At 68.0% G+C, this 22,117-nt stretch overlaps 2 protein-coding genes across 2 annotated transcripts; one reads left to right on the plus strand and one right to left on the minus strand.

The window, feature by feature from the left end:
* Positions 1-1,452: 1,452 nt before the first annotated feature.
* Positions 1,453-10,934, plus strand: SREBF1 (sterol regulatory element binding transcription factor 1; the record flags this gene model as incomplete). Its single annotated transcript, XM_082006472.1, has 19 exons — positions 1,453-1,558; positions 4,712-5,110; positions 5,270-5,439; positions 5,514-5,654; positions 5,733-5,951; positions 6,038-6,152; positions 6,245-6,456; positions 6,781-6,985; positions 7,486-7,670; positions 8,087-8,348; positions 8,431-8,597; positions 8,699-8,867; positions 8,949-9,057; positions 9,134-9,243; positions 9,340-9,472; positions 9,671-9,833; positions 10,101-10,286; positions 10,377-10,488; positions 10,702-10,934. The coding sequence occupies 19 exons, from the start codon at positions 1,453-1,455 to the stop codon at positions 10,923-10,925; spliced, it is 3,387 nt and encodes a 1,128-aa protein (XP_081862598.1). The 3' UTR covers positions 10,926-10,934.
* A 3,121-nt stretch (positions 10,935-14,055) lies between these two features.
* RAI1 (retinoic acid induced 1) lies at positions 14,056-21,768 on the minus strand (the record flags this gene model as incomplete). Its single annotated transcript, XM_082006747.1, has 4 exons — positions 14,056-14,070; positions 14,518-14,567; positions 14,896-14,989; positions 16,177-21,768. 4 exons carry the CDS (start codon positions 21,766-21,768, stop codon positions 14,056-14,058), a joined length of 5,751 nt encoding a protein of 1,916 aa, XP_081862873.1.
* Between the last annotated feature and the right edge of the window lie 349 nt (positions 21,769-22,117).

Raw genomic sequence — 22,117 nt, forward strand, 5'->3', positions numbered from 1 at the left:
CCGCCACGGAGCCTGGCTTCTCCCCGGTGACCCGAACAAAGATGTGTGTGGGGAGCACAGGGCCCCCCTGCACGCCCCATGGCAAGTTGTGGATCCCTGGAAGGTTTTTCTTGCTGTGGGTGAGAGACGCCCGGGTGGCTGCCAGCGGCCTGCGTGCAGGCGACGCTGCCCCAGCGCAGAGCTGAGCCAAGACTCCCTGGGCTCGTCCCCAGCTCGGGCACAGGTTAATGTCCCCGGCTGGAGGAGGCTCGAGTGGGGGTGAGGGTGCAGAGGGACCGGCAGGGCTGCGCACCCATGGCTCTGCCACCACCCCGCACACACAGGAGGTACTCTGCGTGGTCCCTGCTGAGCCCCACAGCTGCACTGGGGTGCCCCGTGCCATGCAGGGGATCCCCGGTATTGCGCAGGGGTGCCCGCTGTGCCACCACGTGGAAACCAGTGAAGCTGGGGGGGTTGGTTAATGGTGCAGCCAGGTTTGATTAGTGCACAAGTAGCCTCAGATGGTGCTCGGTGGCGCAAAAGAGGAAAGGGCAAAATTTCAGGGGGCTGATGTTGCAGCGCATTTTCTTTTCCTAAATTATTTCTGGCAGCAAGACAAACCCCGCAGTGCTGCAGGGCACAGCGATACTGCTGTGGCATTGCCCTGGTGCAAGACCCCCACGCTGAGACCCACCACCCGTGGGGCAGCCACGGGGCTGACCCCAATGGCACCAGCAGTATTCCTGGTTCCCACAGCTCATGGCACTCAGGAGTGTGCGTGAGCCCAGCCAGGGCTCACAGGGCGGCATTGGCCCTTCAGCATCCCCCAACCGGGGGCACGGGAACTTCTCCCACCCTGAGCCATGCCATGGTCGGGCAGCGGTGCTGGGACGTCCTCCAAACCCCGGAGCTGGGAGGGGGAAGGCAAAGGAACCTCAAGAGGTGATGTGGTGGCCCAAGCTCACCCCACAGCACGTGGCTTCCATGAGGTGCTGGGGGCTACTCCAGCCACGGTCACCACCTTCTGCCCACGCCAGCCCAACTGCCTGCTCCCACGTGTGCCCCGATCCGGGGCCAAATGGTATTTAATGCCCACCCCAGGTGTTCGGTGCCTGTCCCCGGGGCTCGATGGCTTTCCCTGGGGCTCAGTGCCTGCCGCCGGGGAACTGCTGCCCCTCTCAGGGGCTGCAGCCTGCCTCGCTCCCCGCCCGGTTCCGCCGGGGGTCCCGGCGCGCTGCAGGCGGTGCGGGGCGGGGAGGCGGCGGCGGCGGCGGGGCGGGACGTGGCGGCGGATCCGCCTCCGTCCCCTCCCTCCCCTGCCCGGTAGCAGGTCTGGGCACGGTTCGCGGGAGCAAGTTGGCGGCTCGTCCCCTTCCTCCCTCTCCCCGGGCCAGCGCGGCCATGGCGGGCGCGGGCGGGCGGCCCTGCCGCTCCTAGAGCCGCAGCCGCCGCTCGGGAGCCGCCGCCGCCGGGATGAGCACCCTCGCCTTCGACGACGCGGCCCTGGAGGGGCTGGCGCCGTCCCTCGGCCTCGCCGGGGCCAGCGACATCGACACGGCCCTGCTCAGCGACATCGACGGTGCGTCCCGACCCGGGCAGCGGCGAGCGGGGCCGGGGTCGGGGCACGTCCGGGACCGGGCTGGGGGTATAAGCGGGGCTCGGGGCACGGCCGGGACGAGGCCCAGTGCGTGGCCGGCGAGCTGAGGGGACCTGGCTCGGTGCAGGGTCAAGGAACCGTGGACGGGGACATGGCCGGGGGAGCGGGCTCGGTGCACAACCGGGGCTCGGTACGTGGCCGGCGGGGGTGAGTGCGGTACACAGCCGGGGCTCGGTGCCGGGCCCGGCGTGGCGGGGGACACACCGAGCTGCCGGAGCGCGGAGTCGGTGCAGAGCCGGGCGGATCGGGCCCGCTCCGTTACCGGGGGCCGGCTCCGATAAGGTGGCCGGCCCATGGCGGAGTAGTCGGGAATGAGCAGAGTCCCGGCGCGGGGGGAGAGGGGCGAAGCAGGACAGCGGGACCCCCGGGCTGGAGGTGCCGGTGCCGGGACAGCCCCGACGGGGCCCCCGCCGACCGCAGGATCGTGTCGCCTCTAGCTCCGCCCCTCCGTGACGTCACCGGCGGGGTTACTCCCGGTCATTCCCTCCAGGCCGCCTGGGTTCCCCGCGCTCTTCAACCGCGACGGGGGGGGGTGTCATCCCCGGGGCTGGGACCCATCGGCACCCACCTCCCCGCCGAGCTGGGGGTCCGCGGGATGGGGATGCTGCCGAGGTGAACCCACTCCCCAAGGAGACCCCACTCCCCAGTGCCGAGGTGAACCCACTCCCCAAGGAGACCCCACTCCCCAGTGCCGAGGGCACCCACTCCCCAAGGGGACCCACTCCTCACCGCCATGGCACCAAGGTCTTACCAGTACTGAGTGCAGCGTTACCATGGCTTTAGTCAAAAAATTGGGTTTCCCGGCCCTCGGCCAGCCCCACGCCTGCCTTGCCGCATGCTCCACCGGCTCTGCCGGTCTGCACCACCGGCAGAGCCGGTGGAGCATGCGGAGAGGCGGGTACGGGGCTGGCCGAGCCCTCCAACGGTGCCAGGAGCCATATCTCCTCCAGCAGCCGGGATGGAGGTGGCGTCCCAGGCTTGGAGGCTCATCCCAATGGTGGTCGGGTTGTATCAGGGCAGATCTGGGTGCCATCTCCTTCCACGGGTGAAGTTTTGGTGTGGGCAGGGAAGGATGGTAACCGCAGGCAGGAGCGGTGGTCTGAAGCTGTGTCCATGTCCCCTTGGCTCTCCTGGGACCCGTGCCAGGGCTGAGTGATGCCCAGTGCAGACTGGCCGTGTGGGGTGAGGGTGTCCTGCCGTGGGGTTTTGCCGCGCTCCTTTGCGTCACAGCCATCCCGGCCAGCCCGTGCCCCACAGTTCAGCCACGTGGCTTGACCCTCCACAGGCCGTGGGTTGGCCACCGGTCCCTGGGTGGCCACAGGTGAGTCCCTTGTCCCCGTGTCCACCCCAGGGTGACTGTGGGATGCCCTGTGCCCGCTGGGACCTGGACAGGACCCACAGCCATGCGGCTCTGCCCCACGGGCTCCCACGGCCTGAAGCAGCGGGGTGGGGGCAGCTGTGGCACCCCTGGGTGCCCATGTCATGCTGATGGTGTGGGTGGCAGCGGGTGCCAGGGGATAGAAATATCTGGCAGGTGCTGAGCGGCTGGGAGAGCCATGCCCACCGCCGGGGCTGGGCAGCAGGAAGGGGGGGCCAGGAGGGAGCACCCCACCTCTGCACCCCCAAACTTGCTCTCTTGCCCCTGGACCATGGGGGAGCCTTTGGGGGGGTCTCTTGAGCAGGGCTGAGGCTGGGAGCGCCCCTGGGAGAAAACCCACCGGCGTAGAGACGGGTGCTGAGAGCTGCGTGTCTTGTGGGGGGGAAACGCGGCTGCGCAAAGACCTTGATCCTTGTGGGGTGTCTCCTCCGGGTGCTGGACAATGAGTGGGGAGCATCACGTGGGGCTGGCCCGACGCGGGGGGCGATGGGGCGCGGGGCGAAGGGGTTAAGGCTGGCTGACCCCGAGTAACCGCCGGCGGGTTACGGCAGGGTGCCCGGCAGTAACCCGCTGCCGGGCTCACCTTGGCACGGCCGCGGGGCTGTCTGGGGGCGGCGGGCGCGCGGGCGGCGATTGGCGGAGTCGCATCACCCCATCGCCGGCCTGGCTGCGGGCCTGGCGCGGGCAGCGGCGGGGAGGGCCGGCGGGGAGGCGGCGAGAAGATGGCTTTAAAATATCCCGGTGCCTCGCCGCGGCACGGGGCTGAGCGAGGGCCGCAGCCTGCTCCTGGGGACCCCCCCGCACCCCCCGGCATGGAGTGCACCTTCGAAGGTACCCCCTCCTCACCATCCTCCTCCTCCTCCCTGCCTGGCGGGGTCACCGCCGCGGCACCTCCCCAGGGTGCTGCACCCCACGGGGGGCGTCTGGGGGCTGTGCGCCTCGGTGGGGGCACCCGGGGGTGCGTGGGGGGGGGTGTGCCTGGGGGTACCGCGGCAGGGGCATCCTGGGGTGCTGTGGTGGGAGCATCCCAGGACACCTCGGTGGGGGCACCTCAGGACACCCCGATGTGTGCGGGGTCTCTGGGCGTGTTGACGGGGACCTGCCGGGGCACCCGGGTCCCATGGAGTGGGGCAGACACCCCCCCCCCAGCCCAGCACTATTTAACCCCGTGCTTGCCCAGCTGCCCTCCCGGGGGGTGCCGGGGCCAGCACACCCAGCACAAGGGTCCAGCATGTCCTGGCTGTGCCACCCCCCTGTCCCAGCCCGAGCACCCCCAGACCCTGATACAGGGGCTGTGTTGGGGGTTGTTGGGGTTTCCAGTAAGGGATAAATGAATAAGGTGGCACGAGCTCGTCTCTGCCCCCCTCAACCTCAGAAGCAGGCTGAGATCTGCGCTGGCACCCCAAGACCAAGCTGGAAACCTCCGAATGCTGGTGGCCAGACCCTGGCAGCCCCATTGCAAGTGCTGTGCCTCAGTTTCCCCACTGGCGGGGTGGCCAGGGAGGCTGTGAGGAGCAGGGCACAGCTGCTTCCTGGGCTTTTTGGGGAATTTTGCCCCTGGGTTATGGAGGTCTCTCCCCAGAGTGCTGAGGTGTGCACTCTGTGGGGTGGGCAGCATGGGGCTGGGACTTTGGGGGCCCCTTGTGAGGTGTGGGGCCGGGGCAGCCGCTCACAGCACTGGGGGGGTTGTTTTGCAGACATGCTCCAGCTGATCAACACGCCGGACAATGACTTCTCGGGGCTGTTTGACTTGCCATTCGGTGCCCCCGACAGCGCTGTGCCCCCGGGGCTCCCCCCCGCCCCGGGCACCCTCAGCACCTACCTGGGGCCCAGCAAGCCGCCCCCCGCCGCCCCCACCGGCAGCGTCTACCCGGGGTCCCCCGGGATGGCGGCCTTCGCCCCGCAGCCCCCGGCCCCGCAGCCCCCGGCCCCGCTCCTGCCGGCGCTGGCCCCGGGTGTCAAGGAGGAGCCGGCAGCCGTGCCCAGCAGCCAGCCCCAGCCCGGTGTGATGCTGGCCCCCAGCTTCGTGCCCGCGTCCCCCGGGCAGTTCAGCCCCCAGCCCTTGGTGGGCTACCAGAACCAGCACAGCTTCTCCGGTGAGGATTTGGGGGTACAGGGGGGGTCAGGGCTCCCTGGGTGGGGAATTGTTGGGGGGGGCTCTCCTGGAAGGGGGGATGCATCCCTGCGGGACAGGGGTGCCCAGGGTGGGACAGTACCGGGGGGTCCGGTAACGCTGTCCTCTGCTCCATGTCCAGCCGTGCAGCCTGGGGGTGCGGGGCAGGCCCTGCCCAGCCCCCTGCCTGCCCCACAGCCGGGTCAGCCCGTGGCACTGCCCGGCCCCGTGCCGAGCGTGGCACCCCAGCAGCTCCTGGCCCCCACCGCTCCTGCCGCCCAGTCCGTCTCGCCCCAGATCCAGCCGGTGCCGGTAAGCCCAGGGCCAGTGGTGGTGGGGGTCCCAATGGCCCCCCCACCAGCCCCACTGATGCCCCTGCCCCCCAGGTCCTGCTGCAGCCCCATTTCATCAAGGCTGACTCCCTGCTGCTGACGGCCGTCAAGACAGATGCCGGCAGCGCCAAGACCTCCAGCATCGCCTCCCTGGCCACCAGCGCCAGCGGCTCTGCCGCCCCGCTGCAGATGCCGGTAGGTCCCACTGCCGGGGAGCGCTGGGGTGGGGGGATTCCCTGGGACCCCCACCAATGCCACCCCGCATCCTCGCAGGCGCTGGTGAGCGGAGGTACCATCCTGGCCACGGTGCCGCTGGTGGTGGACACCGAGAAGCTGCCCATCAACCGGCTGACGCCCAGCGGGAAGCCGGCACTGGTGCAGAGCCGGGGGGAAAAGCGCACGGCGCACAACGCCATCGAGAAACGTTACCGCTCCTCCATCAACGACAAGATCGTGGAGCTCAAGGACCTGGTGGTGGGAACCGAGGCCAAGGTGGGAGCCTGGGGGCGGTGGGGCAGGGGCGGGCAGGGGAGGGCTTCGCCCAGCATTTGGGCTGAGCCGTCCCTGCCCGCCGGCAGCTCAACAAGTCGGCGATCCTGAGGAAGGCGATCGAGTACATCCGCTTCCTGCAGCAGAGCAACCAGAAGCTGAAGCAGGAGAACCTAGCCCTGAAGATGGCCATGCAGAAGAACCGTGAGTGGAGGGGCAGGTCCCGGGGTGGCTCAGCCTCAGCGCCGGGGCTGCCGTACCCCCCAGCAGCCCTCAGCGCGCTCTGCTCCCTGCAGAGTCCCTGAAGGACCTGGTGGCCTCCTGCAGCGGGGGGGCCAAGGCGGAGGCCCCCATGGAGGTGGTGAAGGCGGAGGTGATGGAGATGCTGACGCCGCCGCCCTCGGACGTGGGCTCGCCGTCCCACAACAGCCCGCTCTCGCTCAGCGGGGGCAGCGGCAACAGCAGCAGCGACTCGGAGCCCGACAGCCCCCTCTGCGACCACGGCAAGGTGTGGGGGGGCTGCGGGGGGGATCCCCCCTCCCCGAGTGTGGTGGGGGATCCCTTGCATCACCCTGGGGTTGCCAAGACCAAAGTGTGCCAGATGTCGGCATGGGGAAAGGAGCTGAGAGCCCTGAGCTGCTCCTCACCCAATTTGGGGCTGGAGGGAGGGGTGTGGGGGCGTTCTGGGGTGCAGTGGGCTGCTGCGCCCCATGCGCCATGCTCTCTACCCCAAAATGCGCCCTGTGCCCCGTGCCTATACCCGGCACTCCATGCCCTGTGTTCCATGCCCGTGCCCACATCCCAGGGCTGACGGCAAGTTCTGCCCGTGCAGGTGAAGCAGGAGCGCCCGCTGCCCTCGCCCAGCAGCCAGGGCATGCTGGACCGCTCCCGCATGGCCCTCTGCGCCTTCGTCTTCCTCTGCCTCTCCTTCAACCCCCTGGCCTCCCTCCTCCGGGGCTCTGGTGCCCCAGCTCCCGTAGGGAGTCCGGGGACTGTTGGCCCCGGCAGGAGCATCATGGCTGAGTCTGGCACTGTGGGTAAGCTCTGGCAGGCGTGGAGGCCACTGGGATGGAGGCAATCAGGGTGGTGGTTGTTGGGGTGGGCCATTGGGATGGACATCACTGGGATGGAGACCGTTGGGATCGGTGTAGCAGGAGGCTGTCAGGGTGGGCGTGGGGAAAAGGCTATTGGGGTGGAGGCTGCTGAGGTGAAGACTCTCGGGGTGCAGGATGTTGGGGTGGGTGTGTGTCAGGGGCTACCTGGGTTGAGGCTGTTGGGGTGGAGCTCATTGGGGTGGAGGCTGTTCGGGTGGGCATGGGGTGAGGGCCATGGGGATGGAGGCCATTGAAGTGGAGAACATTGGGGTGGACATGGGGTGAAGATCATCAGGAGGGGGCTCTCGGTGTAGGTCTGAGGTGGGAGATGATCAGGGTGGAGGATGGTGGGGTGGATGCGGGGCAGAGGCCATTAGGTGGAGGCTGCTGGGGTGGGCGCAGAGTGGGGGCGGCAGGGTGGCGCTGACCCCCTCGCCGCGCAGAGGAGCTGTGGGGCTGGTCGCAGTGGCTGTGGCCCACGCTGGCCTTCTGGGTGCTGAACGCGGCGCTGGTGCTGGGGGCGGTGGTGCGGCTCTTCGTCTGCGGGGAGCCCGTCACCCGCCCCCACTCGGAGCCCTCCGTCCTCTTCTGGCGGCACCGCCGGCAGGCTGACCTCGACCTTGACCGGGTAAGCCCCGCCCCTTGTCCCACCCTGCATGATGTCACCTGCCCCACCCAACCTGGCCACGCCCCACTTGGGCCTACCAGCCCGCTGTCCCAGGACCTGCTCTGGGTTAGCCACGCCCATTTCACTGTGCCCCGCCCATTCCATCGGCATTAGCCACTCCCACCTGGGATAGCCCCACCCACTCTAGGCTACGCTATCTGGCCACACCCCAGCACCACGGGTTGCCCAGCCCACCTGCCCCAGCCCCACCTGTTCAACCTGGGCTAGCCCCACCCACCCCATCTAAGCTTAGCCCACCTATCCCTATAGGCCCCGCCCCTACACCCCTGCCGCTACTGTAGTCCCGCCCCTCGCGAGTAGCCCCACCCACCCGCCCAGTCCCTGCCCCCCGCTGACCCGCCGTTTTCGGGGCGCAGGGCGACTTCGCGCAGGGCGCCCAGCACCTGCGCACGGCGCTGGGGGCGCTGGGGCGGCCGCTGCCCGCCTCCCACGGCGACCTGGCCTGCAGCCTGCTCTGGAGCCTGCTGCGGCACCTGCTCCAGCGCCTCTGGGTGGGCCGCTGGCTGGCCGCCCGCGCCGGGGGGCTGCGCCCCGACCCCCCGCCCCCCGCCCACGTCCGCCAGAGCGCCCGCGACGCCGCCATGGCCTACCACCGCCTGCACCAGCTCCACCTCGCCGGTATGGCCCCGCGCTACGGGGGGCTGGGGGACGAGACCCCCCGTGCCCCGCATGCCCCCTGAGCCCCTCCCCGTCCCCGCAGGGAAGCAGGCCGGGGGGCACCTGCTGGCCATCAACCTGGCGCTGAGCGCCGTCAACCTGGCCGAGTGCGCCGGCGACGCCATCTCTGTGGCCGCCCTGGCCGAAATCTACGTGGCGGCCGCCCTGCGGGTCAAGGCCAGCCTGCACCGCTGCTTCCACTTCTTGGCTGTGAGTGCGGGGCAAGTCCCCTCCACTGTGCGGCAGGGGGTTTCGAGTGTCCCCCGGGACACAGTTTTGGGTCCCCTCCCGACCTCTCCCTCTCCCCGCAGCGCCCCTTCCTCTGCAGCGCCCGGCGTGTGGCCTTGTCCCACGGCGGGGCTGTGCCCCCCAGTATGCAGTGGCTGTGCCACCCCTTGGGCCACCGCTTCTTCGTCGATGGGGACTGGGCTGTCAAGGGTGTCCCGAGGGAGACCATCTACAGCTCTGCCAGCAACCCAGGTAACCCTGGTGCCCCTAGGACCCCCAAGCCCCCAGTTTTGGGGTGGAGGCATGCCTGCTCACCACCCCTCTGTGTCGCAGTGGACCCACTGGCACAGGTGACCCAGCTCTTCCGTGAGCACCTCCTGGAGAAGGCGCTGTGTTGCGTGGCCATGCCTGAGCCCGGCCGCCCCGCTGCCCAGGGAGAGGGGTAGGTGCCGGGGTGGGGACCCCGCTCCCTTCGCCCGATGTGGGGCCGGCCCCGCTCACGGCCCCTCTCCCGGCAGGCGGTTCTCCAGTGCTCTCGAGTACCTCCAGCTGCTCAATGGCTGCTCTGATGCCAGCGGCACGCCCGGCCCCACACCCTCCATCAGCTCTGGCTTGGCGGCCATCACAGGTGAGGCCGGTGTGTCCTCCCCCAGGGACATTTCATGTGGGGGACCACAGCAGTGGTGGACACCACACTCCCACCCGTGTCCCTCCCACCCCGCAGGCACCGACCCCGTGTCCAAGTGGTGGGCGTCCATCATTGGCACAGTTATTCACTGGCTGCAGGGAGACGAGGAGGGGGCCGAGCGCTTCTACCCGCTGGTGGAGACCATGCCCCGGGCGCTGCAGAGCTCTGAGTGAGTGCCGGGGCCATCGGGGACGGGGTGGGGGGTGACAGCTCATGGCACGCGTCCCATCCTTTTCAGGTTGGCACAGCCCCTGCTAATGCACCCTGAACACTGCGGCTGTGCTGCCCGGTGTCTGCTGAGGGGGGGCACGGCCGCGCGCAGCGAGGGGCCTGCAGCGACTGTGTGTCGTGTCCCCCCCCTTTGCAGGAAGCCCCTGCCCCGCGCCGCCCTGCACTCCTTCAGGGCCGTCCGAGCCATGCTGAGCAAGCAGGACGGGAGCCAGGCCAGCCTGGGCCACTGCGAGAAGGCCAGCAGCTGCCTGCGGGAGAGCCTGGAGCTCGGCAGCCCCGCCAAGGGCACCATAGACAAGGTGAGCCGGGGTGGGGGGGCGAGCTGGCCGCCCGCCCTGGGCAGGGGGGAGCGCCCGGCTCTCGCGGGAGGTGCCCCCGGCCCTCGCGGGGGTGCATTGTAGTTGCATTGCATGTGTCAGACTGGGAGTGCAATGCCCCTGCCATGCAGCCCGGCGGGGGCCCCGCGCAGCAACGCCTGCCCGCAGGGACCTCCTCGGCCCCCCCGCCGTCCCTCTGTCCATCTGTCCGTCCCCCCCAGCTCACTCAGCTCCTCTCACCCGCCCCAGGCGGTTCAGCTCCTGCTGTGCGACCTGCTCCTCGTCACCCGCACCAACCTGTGGCAGCAGCAGATGAGCGTCAGCCAGCAGCGCAGCTGCCTCTACCAGGCATCTGCCCTCGAGCTCCGCGGCTTCCAGCAAGACCTCAGCAGCCTGCGGCGCCTGGCCCAGACCCTCCGCCCTGCCATGCACCGGGTAAGTCCCCCGACCCTCATCCTCGGGGGTCCCCTCGTCCCCTGCCTCCAGCTGTGCTCACTGTGTCCGTTCCCCCCCCCCCGACTCCAGGTGTTCCTGCACGAAGCCACCGCCAGGCTCATGGCCCGGGCCAGCCCCACGCGCACCCACCAGCTGCTGGACCGCAGCCTGCGGAGGAGAGGGGTGCAGGGCAGCAAAACAGGTGGGACACGGTGCTGCACCCCCCTGGGGACACCCTGCTCCCCCCCCACTCGCAGCACCCAAGCAGCGCTGGAGCTTCCTGCCCACGCTTTGGCGGTGGCATCTGCCCTGGGGTGGGCGAACGGCCCCGTCGCCATGCCAGAGCACCCAAGGGAGGGTCGGCGGCTTCCAGGAGCACCCTTGGGCCTGACACCCGCTCTCCCCTCCCTTGCAGCCGGCGAGCCGGAGAGCCACCCCACACCACGGGAGCACGCCGAGGCCCTGCTCCTGGCCTGCTGCTACCTCCCGCCCGGCTTCCTCTCGGGGCCGGGCCAGCGCGTGGGCATGCTGGCCGAGGCCGCCCGCACGCTGGAGAAGCTGGGCGACAAACGGACGCTGCACGACTGCCAGCAGATGATCATCAAACTGGGCAGCGGTACCACCGTCACGTCGGGCTAGCCGGGGAGGTGGGGCACGCTGCCAGCCCCTCTGCTAGCCCCCCGCTGGCTCCGTGGCTGGGGGTGACGGGGAGGCACGTGCCTCAGTTTCCCCCTGCTGTGGGACAGTGTTAGGGAGCGGTTTTTAAGGGGAGGGGGTGGGAGGTTGGGGAGGGGCAGGGTGATGCCCGGGGGTGTGGGGGCTCCCGGCGTAGGACAGCCACGCGTGGGGCTCCCCGCGTGGGCTCGGCCCACCCCATGGCTGGGTCCCTGGCCCCAGCCCGCTGGGTGGTGGGACGTGGGGACCTCTAGTGACACTGTCCAGTATTGCACGGCACTGGGATGCTCGGCCTGCCTGTCCCAGTATGCCCCAGTGCCCTGGCACGGGGCGGGGCCCGTCCTCCCCCCCATCTCCTGGTGTCCCTGCCCGGCCCCCCGTGGGTCCCACTGCCACGGGGGGGCTTGGGGCGCCTCGATTTTGCCCCCATTATGGGGGGAGGAGGTTTGGCCCCACCGTGGCGGCTACAGACCCTCTCCCCAGCTATGCCCATGCAAGAGGAGACCCCCAGCCTGTCCTCTCCGACTCCCCAGCACTGACCAGTCCCCCCAGTTAGGAGCTGCCACCCCCCCCGGGCACGGCCGGGCCTGAGCGCTTTCGGAGAAGGGATGGGAGGGTGGCACCAGGCTCCGGGGGGCTGGTGGGTGCCCCTGTCCCCTTGCTGCACCCCCACCCCTTGTACATAGCCCCCCGCCTCAGCGTCCCCCCTGGCCTTGCCTTTTTAAACGGTATTTTCATAGTTGGAGAGTTTTGTACAGACAATTAAAGCTGATTATTTATACTGGTGTGTGCTGGACTGGGGGGGTGGACACTGAACTTGGGGGGCACACAGAGCCTGGCTGGAGCCAGGGGAACCCCCCCCCCCCGGCTGGGCATCCCCAGCTGTGGGTCCTGCCTTGCCCCCCCAGGGGAGCGCTGTAGGGGATGGGGGGGATAAGGGTGGCAGGGAGGGGGACACTGGCTGCCAAGGGGCCCCAAACACACCCTCCTTACCCCAAGATGAGCTGGGGGGGTGCTGCCCCTGCATACCCCAGCCCCCACCGCAGCGGCATCCCCTACAGCGAGACCCCACGGTGCTGGTGGTACTGGTGGTACCTGGGGGGTCAGGTCAGGCAGAGGCTGGCATGGCCCGGGGGGACCCCCGGCAGCCCCCCGGGAGAAAGAGAGGCTACGAGCAGGGCGCCACGTACTTCCAAAACAATCGTTGTATCTTTATTGACGCTCTGAATGCAATGACCTGGTTTTTACTCTTAAGGAAAATAAACATCTTTTAGAAACAGCTTGTTACACACAATCTTCAGTGTGAAGCAATATACTAATAAGAACACTAGTCTTAACATTTACAGTCTTCATATATATTATATATATGTATATGTATACATATATATACACTATATAATGAGGCAATATATAATACACACGGTTTACCATTTTACAGTCATATGTACAAGATGTCACTAAAAATAGCCAGATTTCAGGCAACACTGCCAGGGACACTGGGATTTTTATTTTTGTCTTTAAATTAATTCTTTTTATTATTCTTTTTTTTTTTTCCCCTCCTTTTTTGTGTTTTTCACTCCCGTGTCCGAGGCACGCTGCTGAAACGACATTTTGTGGCCAGCAAACCTTGAGGGTGAGGGCTGGGTGGGACGGAGGGGACGCAACAGCCGGCGGGGACACGGGGCGCTGGCTCTGTGGGGTCGAGGGGGGCCCAGCGCTGTGCCCCCCACTTTGCAGGATGCTTTGCAGGTGGGGGGCGGCTGGCGGCTCACTTTTTAGGATGGGATTTGGGCTTGGTTCACCCTGGGTTGGTCATTTGCTACCTGTGCCAGGGTGTGGAAGGTGCAAGGCTGGGGTGTGCAGGGTGCAGAGGTTGGGGAGTCATGCAGGGCACCCTGCTGGGACACGGGCGGGGGGCGATCCCAGCGCTGGGCAGCCCCCCAGCTCCACCGAGGTGGTCGGGAAGGGAAGCAAAAGCTGAGGGAGCTGAGTGAACCCGGCACCCAGGGCAGCGAGAGGCAAGCCAAGGCCATGCAGAGGGAGGAAGCAAGTGCCTCCTCCTCCTCCAGCAAGGACCCTGCTGCCAGCTGGAAGCCATTTCTGGGCTGCTTGCATCCTTTTGCACCAGGATAAAACCCTGGGGTTTGCACCAGAGCCTGGGGTTCAGCACCCAGAGCCCTGGGGTCTGCAGAAGCACAATGCCTGTCCCCAGCAAGTGGAGCCGCAGAGGAGGTGCTGGCGAGGCCGACCAGAAGGAAGAGGGTCGGTCTTTGGGGTCCCAGAGAGCAGGACCAGGTATCCCCAGCCCAGCAGCGCCAGCACCCCATGAGGCGGGAGGGCGGTGGGTGCAATGGGCTGGGGGCCAGAGGGAGGGATTGGGCTGGGGCAGCCCGGTGGGCACCCACCAGCCCGGCCAAGTGCCCTTTTCACCGATGGGACCCGGCTGCCCGGCGCAGGGGCTGGCACCCCAGGAGAGGCACGGTGGGTGCGGGTGGGGGCAGACAGGAGATGGAAGAACAAAACGGAAAAAGCAGAGTGGTGTTTCAAACAGCAGGCCGTTGTTTGTCTTTTTTTTTCTCTCTTTTTTTTTTTTTGTCCTTTTTTTTTGTCTTTTTTTTTCCTTTTCTCCGCCGCACGTATATACAGACACCGTGAGGTTTGCTGAAGGCAACATCTCAGATCAGATCAGTGTGAGTTATGGAGAGCCAGGACCCGCGGGGGGGTCCGGCGGCCCCACAGTAAGACAACATCGCCGGGACCCCCTTGTACACGGCCCCCACCCCCCGGATCCTCCCCTCCCTCCCCTCCCCCTGTGCAGCCATCCCGGGCCGAGGGATCCCGTTCCGGGGGATCCCGTTCCGCCTCCCGGGCAGCCAGGCCGGGTTTTGCCGGGGCCCGGCGAGGGGGGGAGGAAAACCCGGCGCTGGCTCTGCCCGCCCGGAACGGGCTCGGGGAGGAGGGCGCGGGGTGGGGGGGACACGGGGGGCGGCAGAGGGGCGGTTCCCGGGGAGCCCGGCCCGGCCCCGCTCCGCTCCCGGGGCGCTGCCTGCTCCGCCGGTCCCTCGCTGGCGGCGGGGCGGGTGCCCGCGGGGCGCTACACCGGCTGCCTCTGCAGGGAGAAGGGGGGTGTCAGCCCGGTGGTCCCGCTTGGGACGGGGGGTGTGTGTGTGTGTTTGACCCCTGGGTCTGGTTCCCCGCTGGCGCCATCAGCAGCCATCCTGCCCACCCGTGAACAACTGCCCACCCACCCGAGATGAGGCGCTTTTAGCAGGGATTCAATTCCCCCCACCCCACCCTGTCAGCGCTCAGGGAAGGGGGGTAAAACCCCCGTGGCCCCGCTGGGGGTCCCAGAGCTGGGGGTCCCAGAGCAGGGGGGGCCCAGGTGGCCTGGTATCCCCCAGGGACATGACACCCCACCGCAACACCCCCGTGCCACGTGGGGCTGAGCGCCTGGAGTGGGTATGCTGTGGAGCAGGGTGTCCCTGGGGGGACGTGGTCCAGAGGCAGGACCCCCCACCCCAGGGGCTGCAAAGCACTGGGGGGGCTCTGGGCTTACCTTATGTTTGGGACATTTCAGAGAGAAGCTCTCTTCGGTTAATATGCAACCTGCAAGGAGAAGAGAAGGCCGTGTCAGGGGGGTCCCAGCACTGCGGGATGGCTGTCCCCCGAGTGGTGGGGACACCAGCCCACAGCCTCCCGCCAGTGTCTGGACTAGCCGCAGCGTTTGCATGAAGGGTTCAGCTGAGGCCGGCCAAACTCAGGGCACCAGCTGGCGCTGCCGGCGTAGGGGGCATCGCCATCCCAGTTGGCAAGGAGCCACGAGCCCACCCTGCCCTTGGGTGGGCTCAAGTGTTGCGGAGCTGCCGGCCCCATGGCCAGCCCGGTCAAAGGGTGCCGGAGGTCCCCGCACCCCTGTCCCCGCAGCCGGGCTCACCTGTGTCGATGGCACACGCGTAGTGGTAGGTGTGGGGACACCCCTTCTGGCAGCAGCCCACCGTGGCTCCCGCTTGCTGGCAGCTCGAGCACTTCTTTAAATGCACCCAGGAATTTGGAGCAGGGAAGGAGAGATGCAGAGAGACAGAGAGACCCCATCAGAGCCCAGCTTGAGATCTCGCAAAGCGCCCCGATGTCTCCGGCCACGAGGGTAACGTGCCGGTGTCCCTGTTCCTCTCCAGCCCCACGCTGCCTCCCCGGGCAGCATCTTTCCTCCCATGCCGGCACACCGTGGGCAGTGCCGTGCCTCTTGCTCGGCTGCCACGCAGCCACGCACGAGGTTTCTACCCGCCGTATCGCTCCCCTGGATGGCACTGAGCCCGCAGCCATCCTCCATGGGGCAGGAGGTGTGGAGGTGAAGGGACATGGCCTGGGCCGTGCCATGGCTTGGTGGGAGCAGTGGCGGAGGACCACGGTGTTCCCCACCTCCTGCCCCGTCCCTAACGGGGGCTGCAGGGGTGGGAAGCCCCAGCCCCGCGGTGCGTGCAGGGAGAAGGCAGCAGCCTCTGCACAGCCACATCACGAGCACGCATGCCTGGGGACGACAGGAAGGACGCGGCCAGCCCCAAACCTGGTACCAGGGGGCTTGCTGGAGGCCCCCTCCCAGCCTCTGCCAGATGGCTGTCCCCTCCCTCTCCCCAGCACAGAAGTCCCGTGTCCCCGTGGTGGTCTCCCAGCAGCATCCTCCCCTCATCTGTGCACCAGAGTGAGAGGGGCAGGGCAGGGCCATCCGCTCCCTTCAGCTCCCCTTCCCCTGTTGCCCATCATCATGGCATCAGGCCACATCGTGCCCATTTTCATCACCCATCCTGCCTTAACAGGCTGCGTCTGTCCCACTCCGAGCCACCCCCTGCGACGCACGGCTGGGCTGGGGGATGCGACCCGCTGGGCTGAGCAGTCTCGTGGTCCCGGGGGGACCTTCCCGCCCTCCCAAAACACAACAACAAATAAGCTTCTATGCCCAAAACGGGGGGGTTTAGGAGCTGTCAGAGACGCGGCAGCACAAATCTCACGGGAAGCCAGCGGGGTTCATGGCACCTGAACACCCAGCCCGCTCTCCCAGGGCGACTCGTTGTGCCCGGATGCTCGTGGGCCAACCCTATTAATTTTCGTCCTGGCCAGAGGTGCAGCCACTGGAGCGGCTTCGGTGGAAGGAGGCTGGTGGGAGATGCCACCCCGGGATGCCGTGCCGTGTCAGGCGGGCGGGCGGCCGAGCTCTTACCAGGTCGGCAGCCGCCTTGACGGCCTCCTGCAGCCCGTAGAGCTTCCCCGCCACCAGGAAAACCCCAGCGGTCCATACGGCACAGGCCTCATGCAGCCAGTGCTCCTGCGTGTCGCCCGCCGGCTCCTGCGGCGGGGACTCGGCCTTGTGACATTCGTGCCGCCGGGGCTTTTCGGCCACCTCCTCGCCCTCTGTCCTCTCGTCACAGCAGTAGCAGCTCTGCAGCCTACGAAACATGCCCCGCGGGCTGGAGCGCAGCGCGCTCTGCTTGGCCGCCTCGGCGGCACCCTCCGGCCGCGCCGCCTTGCCGCCGGCACCGCAGCCTCCCTCTGTCCCTCGAGGCGCCCGCTCGGCTGCGGCGGGTGGGATGGCGTCCTCGCCCGGCCCCTCCGCCCGCGACTTCTCCTTCAGCCGCGACTTCTTCTTGGGCAGGCAGTCCTCGGGGTAGTAGGGCCCGCAGAGGTCCCCCAGGTCCTTGTAGTTGGCGGGGCTGCGGCACAGGCAGCAGACCAGGCAGGCGGCACTCAGCGCTTTCGACACCACCGGCCCCATGTGCATGGTGGAGGAGGCGGGCAGGGCTGCCCGCGGTCGCGGCGCCGGCCCGGCCGGTCCCCGTTGCAGCCGGGCCTCCTCGCCGGGCGAGTTGACGACGGTGCAGGCGGTGGTGAACTCGCCGTGCCGCTCCACGCGGACGTAGGGGGCAAAGGGGGGGGCCCGGCTGTCCGCCCGCAGCCGCTTGCAGGAGATGTACTTCAGCCGGATCTCGGGCTCGGTGGGGTGCAGCAGCGGGGCCTGCTGGGCCTGCCGCCGCCGCTTGCCGCGGCTCTTGCACCGCGCCGGCACCGCCTTGGCCTTGCCGTGGGCCAGACGCTTCCGCTGCCGCTTGGAGTAGCCGTTGTAGTTGGAGTGGTTGGCCCGCGGCTTTGGCCCCCGCGCCGGTCCGGCAGCGGGGCGTCCCTCGGGGGGGCCCTCGCCACCCGCCGCCTCCTTCTCCTCGCTCTTTGGTTTCTTCCCCTCCCGCGGCGCCTCCTCCCCGCCGCCCGGGCCGGCCGCACGCTCCCGGGGCAGCGGCGGCGGCACGGGGCCCAGCGGCCCCTTGGCCATGCCCAGCGTCGCTGCCTTGCCCTTGCGGTTCCTCTTCTTGGGCAGGAGCCCCAGGCTCTTGGCTGCCATGGTGGAGCTGGGCTGGGCCCCCGGGGCGGGCGCACAGGCCTCGCCCTGGCAGCCATCGGCAGAGAGCTTCTTCCCACCGCCCAGCTTCCCCTTCAGTGCTCGGCCGTTGGGGTTTCGGCAGAGCTGCTCGGCTGCCGGCATGGTGGATGCCTTCTGCGCTGCCGCTGGTTTGGGCAGCCGCGCGTCGCCCACCGCCAGGGCCACCCCGCCGTGCTTTACCACCCGCTCCCTCTCCACACCCGCCAGGCTCAGGGAGGTGCCGTAGGCAACCGTCGTGGCTGCCGCCGCCGCCGCTGCTGTGGTTGCCGGTTTGCACGCGAACTTCTTCAGGTTGGGCGAGGTGATCTTCTGGACGATGGCCTCCAGCTTGAGACCGCGGCCCTTGCGGGGAGGCAGCACTTTGGTCTTGGTGGCCTCCTGGAAGGCCGCCCGGGAGGTGATCTTGATGCAGACGTCGGGGGCCTCCTTTGGCGGAGGGGGCTTTGGGACGGCTTCGCCGGAGCTCTTGGGGGGCAGCTTGGCTTTCACCTTCTTGGCCACGGGCATCTTCTTGAAGAGGCTGGGGGGGCCCTCCGGCTTCTCCTCCTTCACGCTGCCGCTGTTGCTGCGCAGGACCAGGTTCCTCTTCTTGGCGGGGATGGGGGAGATGAAGGTAGACTTCCTCTTCAGCGAGTGCAGGGGCCGCTCGGACATCTTGCCCCCCACACCCGGCCCTGCTTTGGGCAGCTTCATCCGGGTGCCCACCTTGCCCTCCTTGTGGGGGCTGCCCGGGGCCGCCAGCTTGAAGGCAGGCGGGAGGTGGGTGTTGGAGATGAGCTTCTTGGGCGCCTTGCAGTTCTTCAGCCGCACGTCGGCCGCCCGCTTGCCCCGCCGCCTCTTGGTGTAGAAAACCTCCTGCGTCTTCGTCCGGGAGCGCAGGATCATCGACCGCTGGTCCCTCTCCCCCACCTCCACCGCATCCCCCTCCGGCGGCGTCGGCCCCGCCACCCCCTCCGCCGCCACCAAGCTGGGCACCAGAAGGGTGGCATCGCTGGTGTTTTGGACCACCTTGGGGGCCGGCCGGCTGCTGCGCTTCCTGGCTTTGAAAGCCACCCGCTGCTTCACGCCGCAGGCGGGCTTCTTCCCCAGCTTCTCCTGGTGCGCGGGGGCCTTCAGCCCCTCCAGCGGGGCCTGGGCGCGGGGCTCGGCAAGGGCGGTGAAGGAGCGGGTGCACATGCGTGCTGGCAGGCCCTCGGCTGGAAACCGGGGCGTTTGGCTGTGGGCGTTCTTGCTCGGTATCTCCACCTGGCCGTCTGGCCCGAGGCAGGCGCTGGCCACACCGCCAGCTGCAGGCAGGTCATCGAAGGGGCTCGGCACGGCACTGCCGGGCCCGTCCCCCTCTGGCAGCCGGCAGTGGACCCTCTTGTTGCGGATGCTCTTGCCCCGTGCGACAGGCTCCGTCTTCCCCAGCGTGTTTTCGGGCACAAGTTGCTGCTTCATCGCGACCAACAGGGCGGATTCGGCATCGGCCACCTCTGGATGGGACGTCTCCCCTCCACTGCTCTCCTCCTCGGGCTGAATGTGGGGCAGGGAGGACTTGAACCAGCTCTTCACCTTGGTCTCTGTGCCCACGGCAGGGCCCAGCAGGATGACAGACTGGCCGGAGAGGCGCGCGGCAGGAGCCGAGCTCTCCTTCTCCACCGTGCTGACGGTCTCCTCGGCAGACACGGGCACCTCGCTGGAGGACAGCACGGCGGGCATCTCCGGGGGCTTGGGCGGCGACGCGTCATACGTCACCGACTTCTGCTCCGAGCCAGCCAGGTCGCAGAGCGAGGAGTATTCCTCTGCCTCCAGGTCCGACTCCTTCAGCTCCGGAGAAGAGATGATGGGGATCTCACTGAAGTCCCCGGCTGAGCAGCAGTGCCGGGTGTCCTGCAGCCACCTCTCGCTGTCCGCCTTTGCTGCTTCGTCGTAGGTCAGCGTCTCCTCCTCCTCCTCCTCCATTGCCTGCTGGCTGAAGTCCCGAGCAAGCTCGCTCTTGGCCGGCTGCTCGCCGTCGCACAGATCCAAGCCGCAGGCATTTTTTTTCTCCTTGCAGGAGCCCACCAATTTGCTGGGAAACAAGCCCTTGGGGAGGTCGGTGGCTTGCAGCTCCTTCCACCGCAGGCACGCCTCACCCAGGCTCTCCTCTGGCCACTCAAAGTGCTCCATGGCGTTCTCGGACCCCACTGAGTTGGCGGTGGTGTTCGAGTAGCAGCTGTAGCTGGCGGCTCCCGCGCTCGACGTCGCCGCCGGGATGCTGGGCTTGGAGTTGAAGGCCAGCGGGGCAGCGTCCTTCAGCGCGTCCTTGGTCTCGGCGGCCGTGAACTCCACCTGGGCACCTTCGTACACCTCCTCCCCGAAGTCCTTCCCTGTGCTGGCCCCCGAAGCCTTGTCCAGCTTGAGGGGCTCGGTGAGCGTGCTGGAGTCACCCTGGCTGGGCCAGGTGCCCTTCACCATGGAGTCCAGGCAGGGCCGGTGGTTCTCCAGCTGGAATGGGGACTTGGTGGCCTCCTTGCTCAGCATGGGTGAGTTGGCCCAGGCTTTGTCCGCCTTCTCGCTGATGGCATCCTGCAGGACGATGATCTCGGAAGCCAGCTCCTCCTGGGACAGGGCACTGAGTAGCAGCCGGGGACAGTCCCGTTCGTTGGTCACATACTTGGTGAAGGTGTCCAGGGGCAGGCTGGCATGGATGCTCTGGAAGGAGTCGTCTGACTTGGTAGACATGTCGTCTGGGGACGTCACGGAGCAGGTGGACACCGACTCGGGCTTTGTCTTGGAGTTGCTGTTGACGCGGGCAGGGCTGCGGTTCTGGTTGCAGTACAGGAAACTCCTCTCCAGCTGGTCCTCCGACCCACTGAGATAGTCGGCATCCTGCGTCTCGGCGTGGACAGACTGGGGGGTGCTGAGCGGGTCAGATAGGGGAGTCCCCACCTGCTCCGCCGAGTAGGTGCTGCTCTCAGGGCTGCAGTGCTGCCCCTTGAGCTGCTCAGGGGTCCTCGCTGGGGTCTTGATGCCCTTTTTCTGGGGCACGGCTGCTTTGGAGAGCAGCAGCTGCTGGACGGTGTTGGAGATGTTCTCCACCTGGGAGGTGAGCGCCGTCAGGCTCTGCAGGCTCAGATCCGACAGCAGGTTTTCGGGCAGCTTCTCCTTCTGCAAGTTTTTGCAGTTCCCAGACTGAGCGTCGGGGCTCGTCCCATCAGTGGGAGAAGGGTTCAGCAGCGGCATGAAATGGCTGTGGTCGGCAATGCCGGCCGGGAAGGCTCCGGCGCTCAGCGGCTGCTGGCTGTACTGGAAGTTCTCCAGGTTGGGCATCAGCGGGGAGGGAGTGGAGCTGTAGGACGGGGACCTGCCGACAGAGCGAGCCGGCGAATGGCTGGCGCTGGGGCTGAAGGTCTGGTAGTACTGCTCCGGCGTCCGGACGGGCGGCGCGTCGCCCTGGCAGTAGGTCTGGCCTGGCTGGTTGTAATGTTGGTACTTGGCCAGGTTTTGGTAGTGGAGGGTCTCTGGGGCGTGATGCCGCCCCTGCAAGGGCTGCGGCGGCTGCGGGGGCTGCGGCGGCTGCGGGGGCTGTGGCGGCGGGGGCTGCGGGGGCTGCGGCGGTGGCTGCGGGGGCTGCTCGTAGCCGATGCGGTTGGGCTGGTAGCCATGCAGGTTGGGCACGCGGGGGCCGGGGGCCAGGCTGGCGGCGCTGCCCAGGGGCCGCTCCAGCGGCGGCTGCCCCGAGGGCGCCGTGCAGCTCTTGTAGGAGTGCGCCGGCTGGCTGCCCCCCGGCACCGAGGAGTAGGTGGAGGAGGCGGGGAAGGACTGCGAGTGCTGCCCGAAGTGGGGGCTCTGCGAGAAGGGCATGGGCGAGGAGACATCGTTCGGCAGCTTCTGCCGCTGCAGCTTGGGGTAGGGGAGCGCGGGCGGCTGCTGCTGCTGCTGCTGCTGAAAGTGAGTCCGGAAGGGCAGCGAGGCGGCTGCCGGCTCGTGGTACGCCCGCCCGCCCGCCAGCGCCGTCGTCTTCTTCATCAGGCTGTCCTCATACTTGGCCACGCCGCCGGGCAGCGCCTGCGGCTGGCCGCCCCACGCCTGCAAGCTCTCGTCCCCCGAATAACGGGTCGGGTAGGGGCTGTTCTCCTGCACGGCGTAATTGGAAAAGGCCGGCCTGCCTTGCAGCTGCTGCCCGGCTAATTGCTTGTTTCCCCGGTGGTATTTCTCCACGGCGCTGTTCTCGTAGCCCGAGTACGGCAGTTGCTGCTGACTGTAGTACTCCTTCGCCACCAGCCTCTGCCGCTCGCAGTTCGGCCCTGCCTGACTTTGATGCCTGTAATTCTCCAGGCGTGATGTATCTTGTGAAGTCGGCTGGTAGCTCTGCTGGTTGCCATGGAAACCACACCTTTCTCGAAAGGACTGCATGGCGCGGGCTCGTTATCTGCGAAGAGAGAGAGGCGAGAATTCAAATGAAGCATCGCCACCGCGGCGGGCCGGGGAGCGCGGCCGCGCGCGGAGAGGGGCAGCGTGGCGTGCGCCGCCGGGGCATCGCCTTCGCTTGCCGTGGCGTCGCCCCGCTGGCCGGGTGTCACCTCGCCGCCGCCGTGGCGCGCGGCACCTGGCGCTGCGTCGCCTCGCGTCGCCTCACATCGCATCGCGTCGCCCCGCATCGCCTTGCATTTCATCTCCCTGCATCGTGTTGCCTTGCACGGCATCGCCCTGCGTTGCATCGCCCTGCATCACATCGCTCAGCATCACATTGCCTTGCATTGCA

Source organism: Phaethon aethereus (genome assembly GCF_964289735.1).
Source record: "Phaethon aethereus genome assembly, chromosome: 15".
Lineage (NCBI taxonomy): Eukaryota > Metazoa > Chordata > Aves > Phaethontiformes > Phaethontidae > Phaethon > Phaethon aethereus.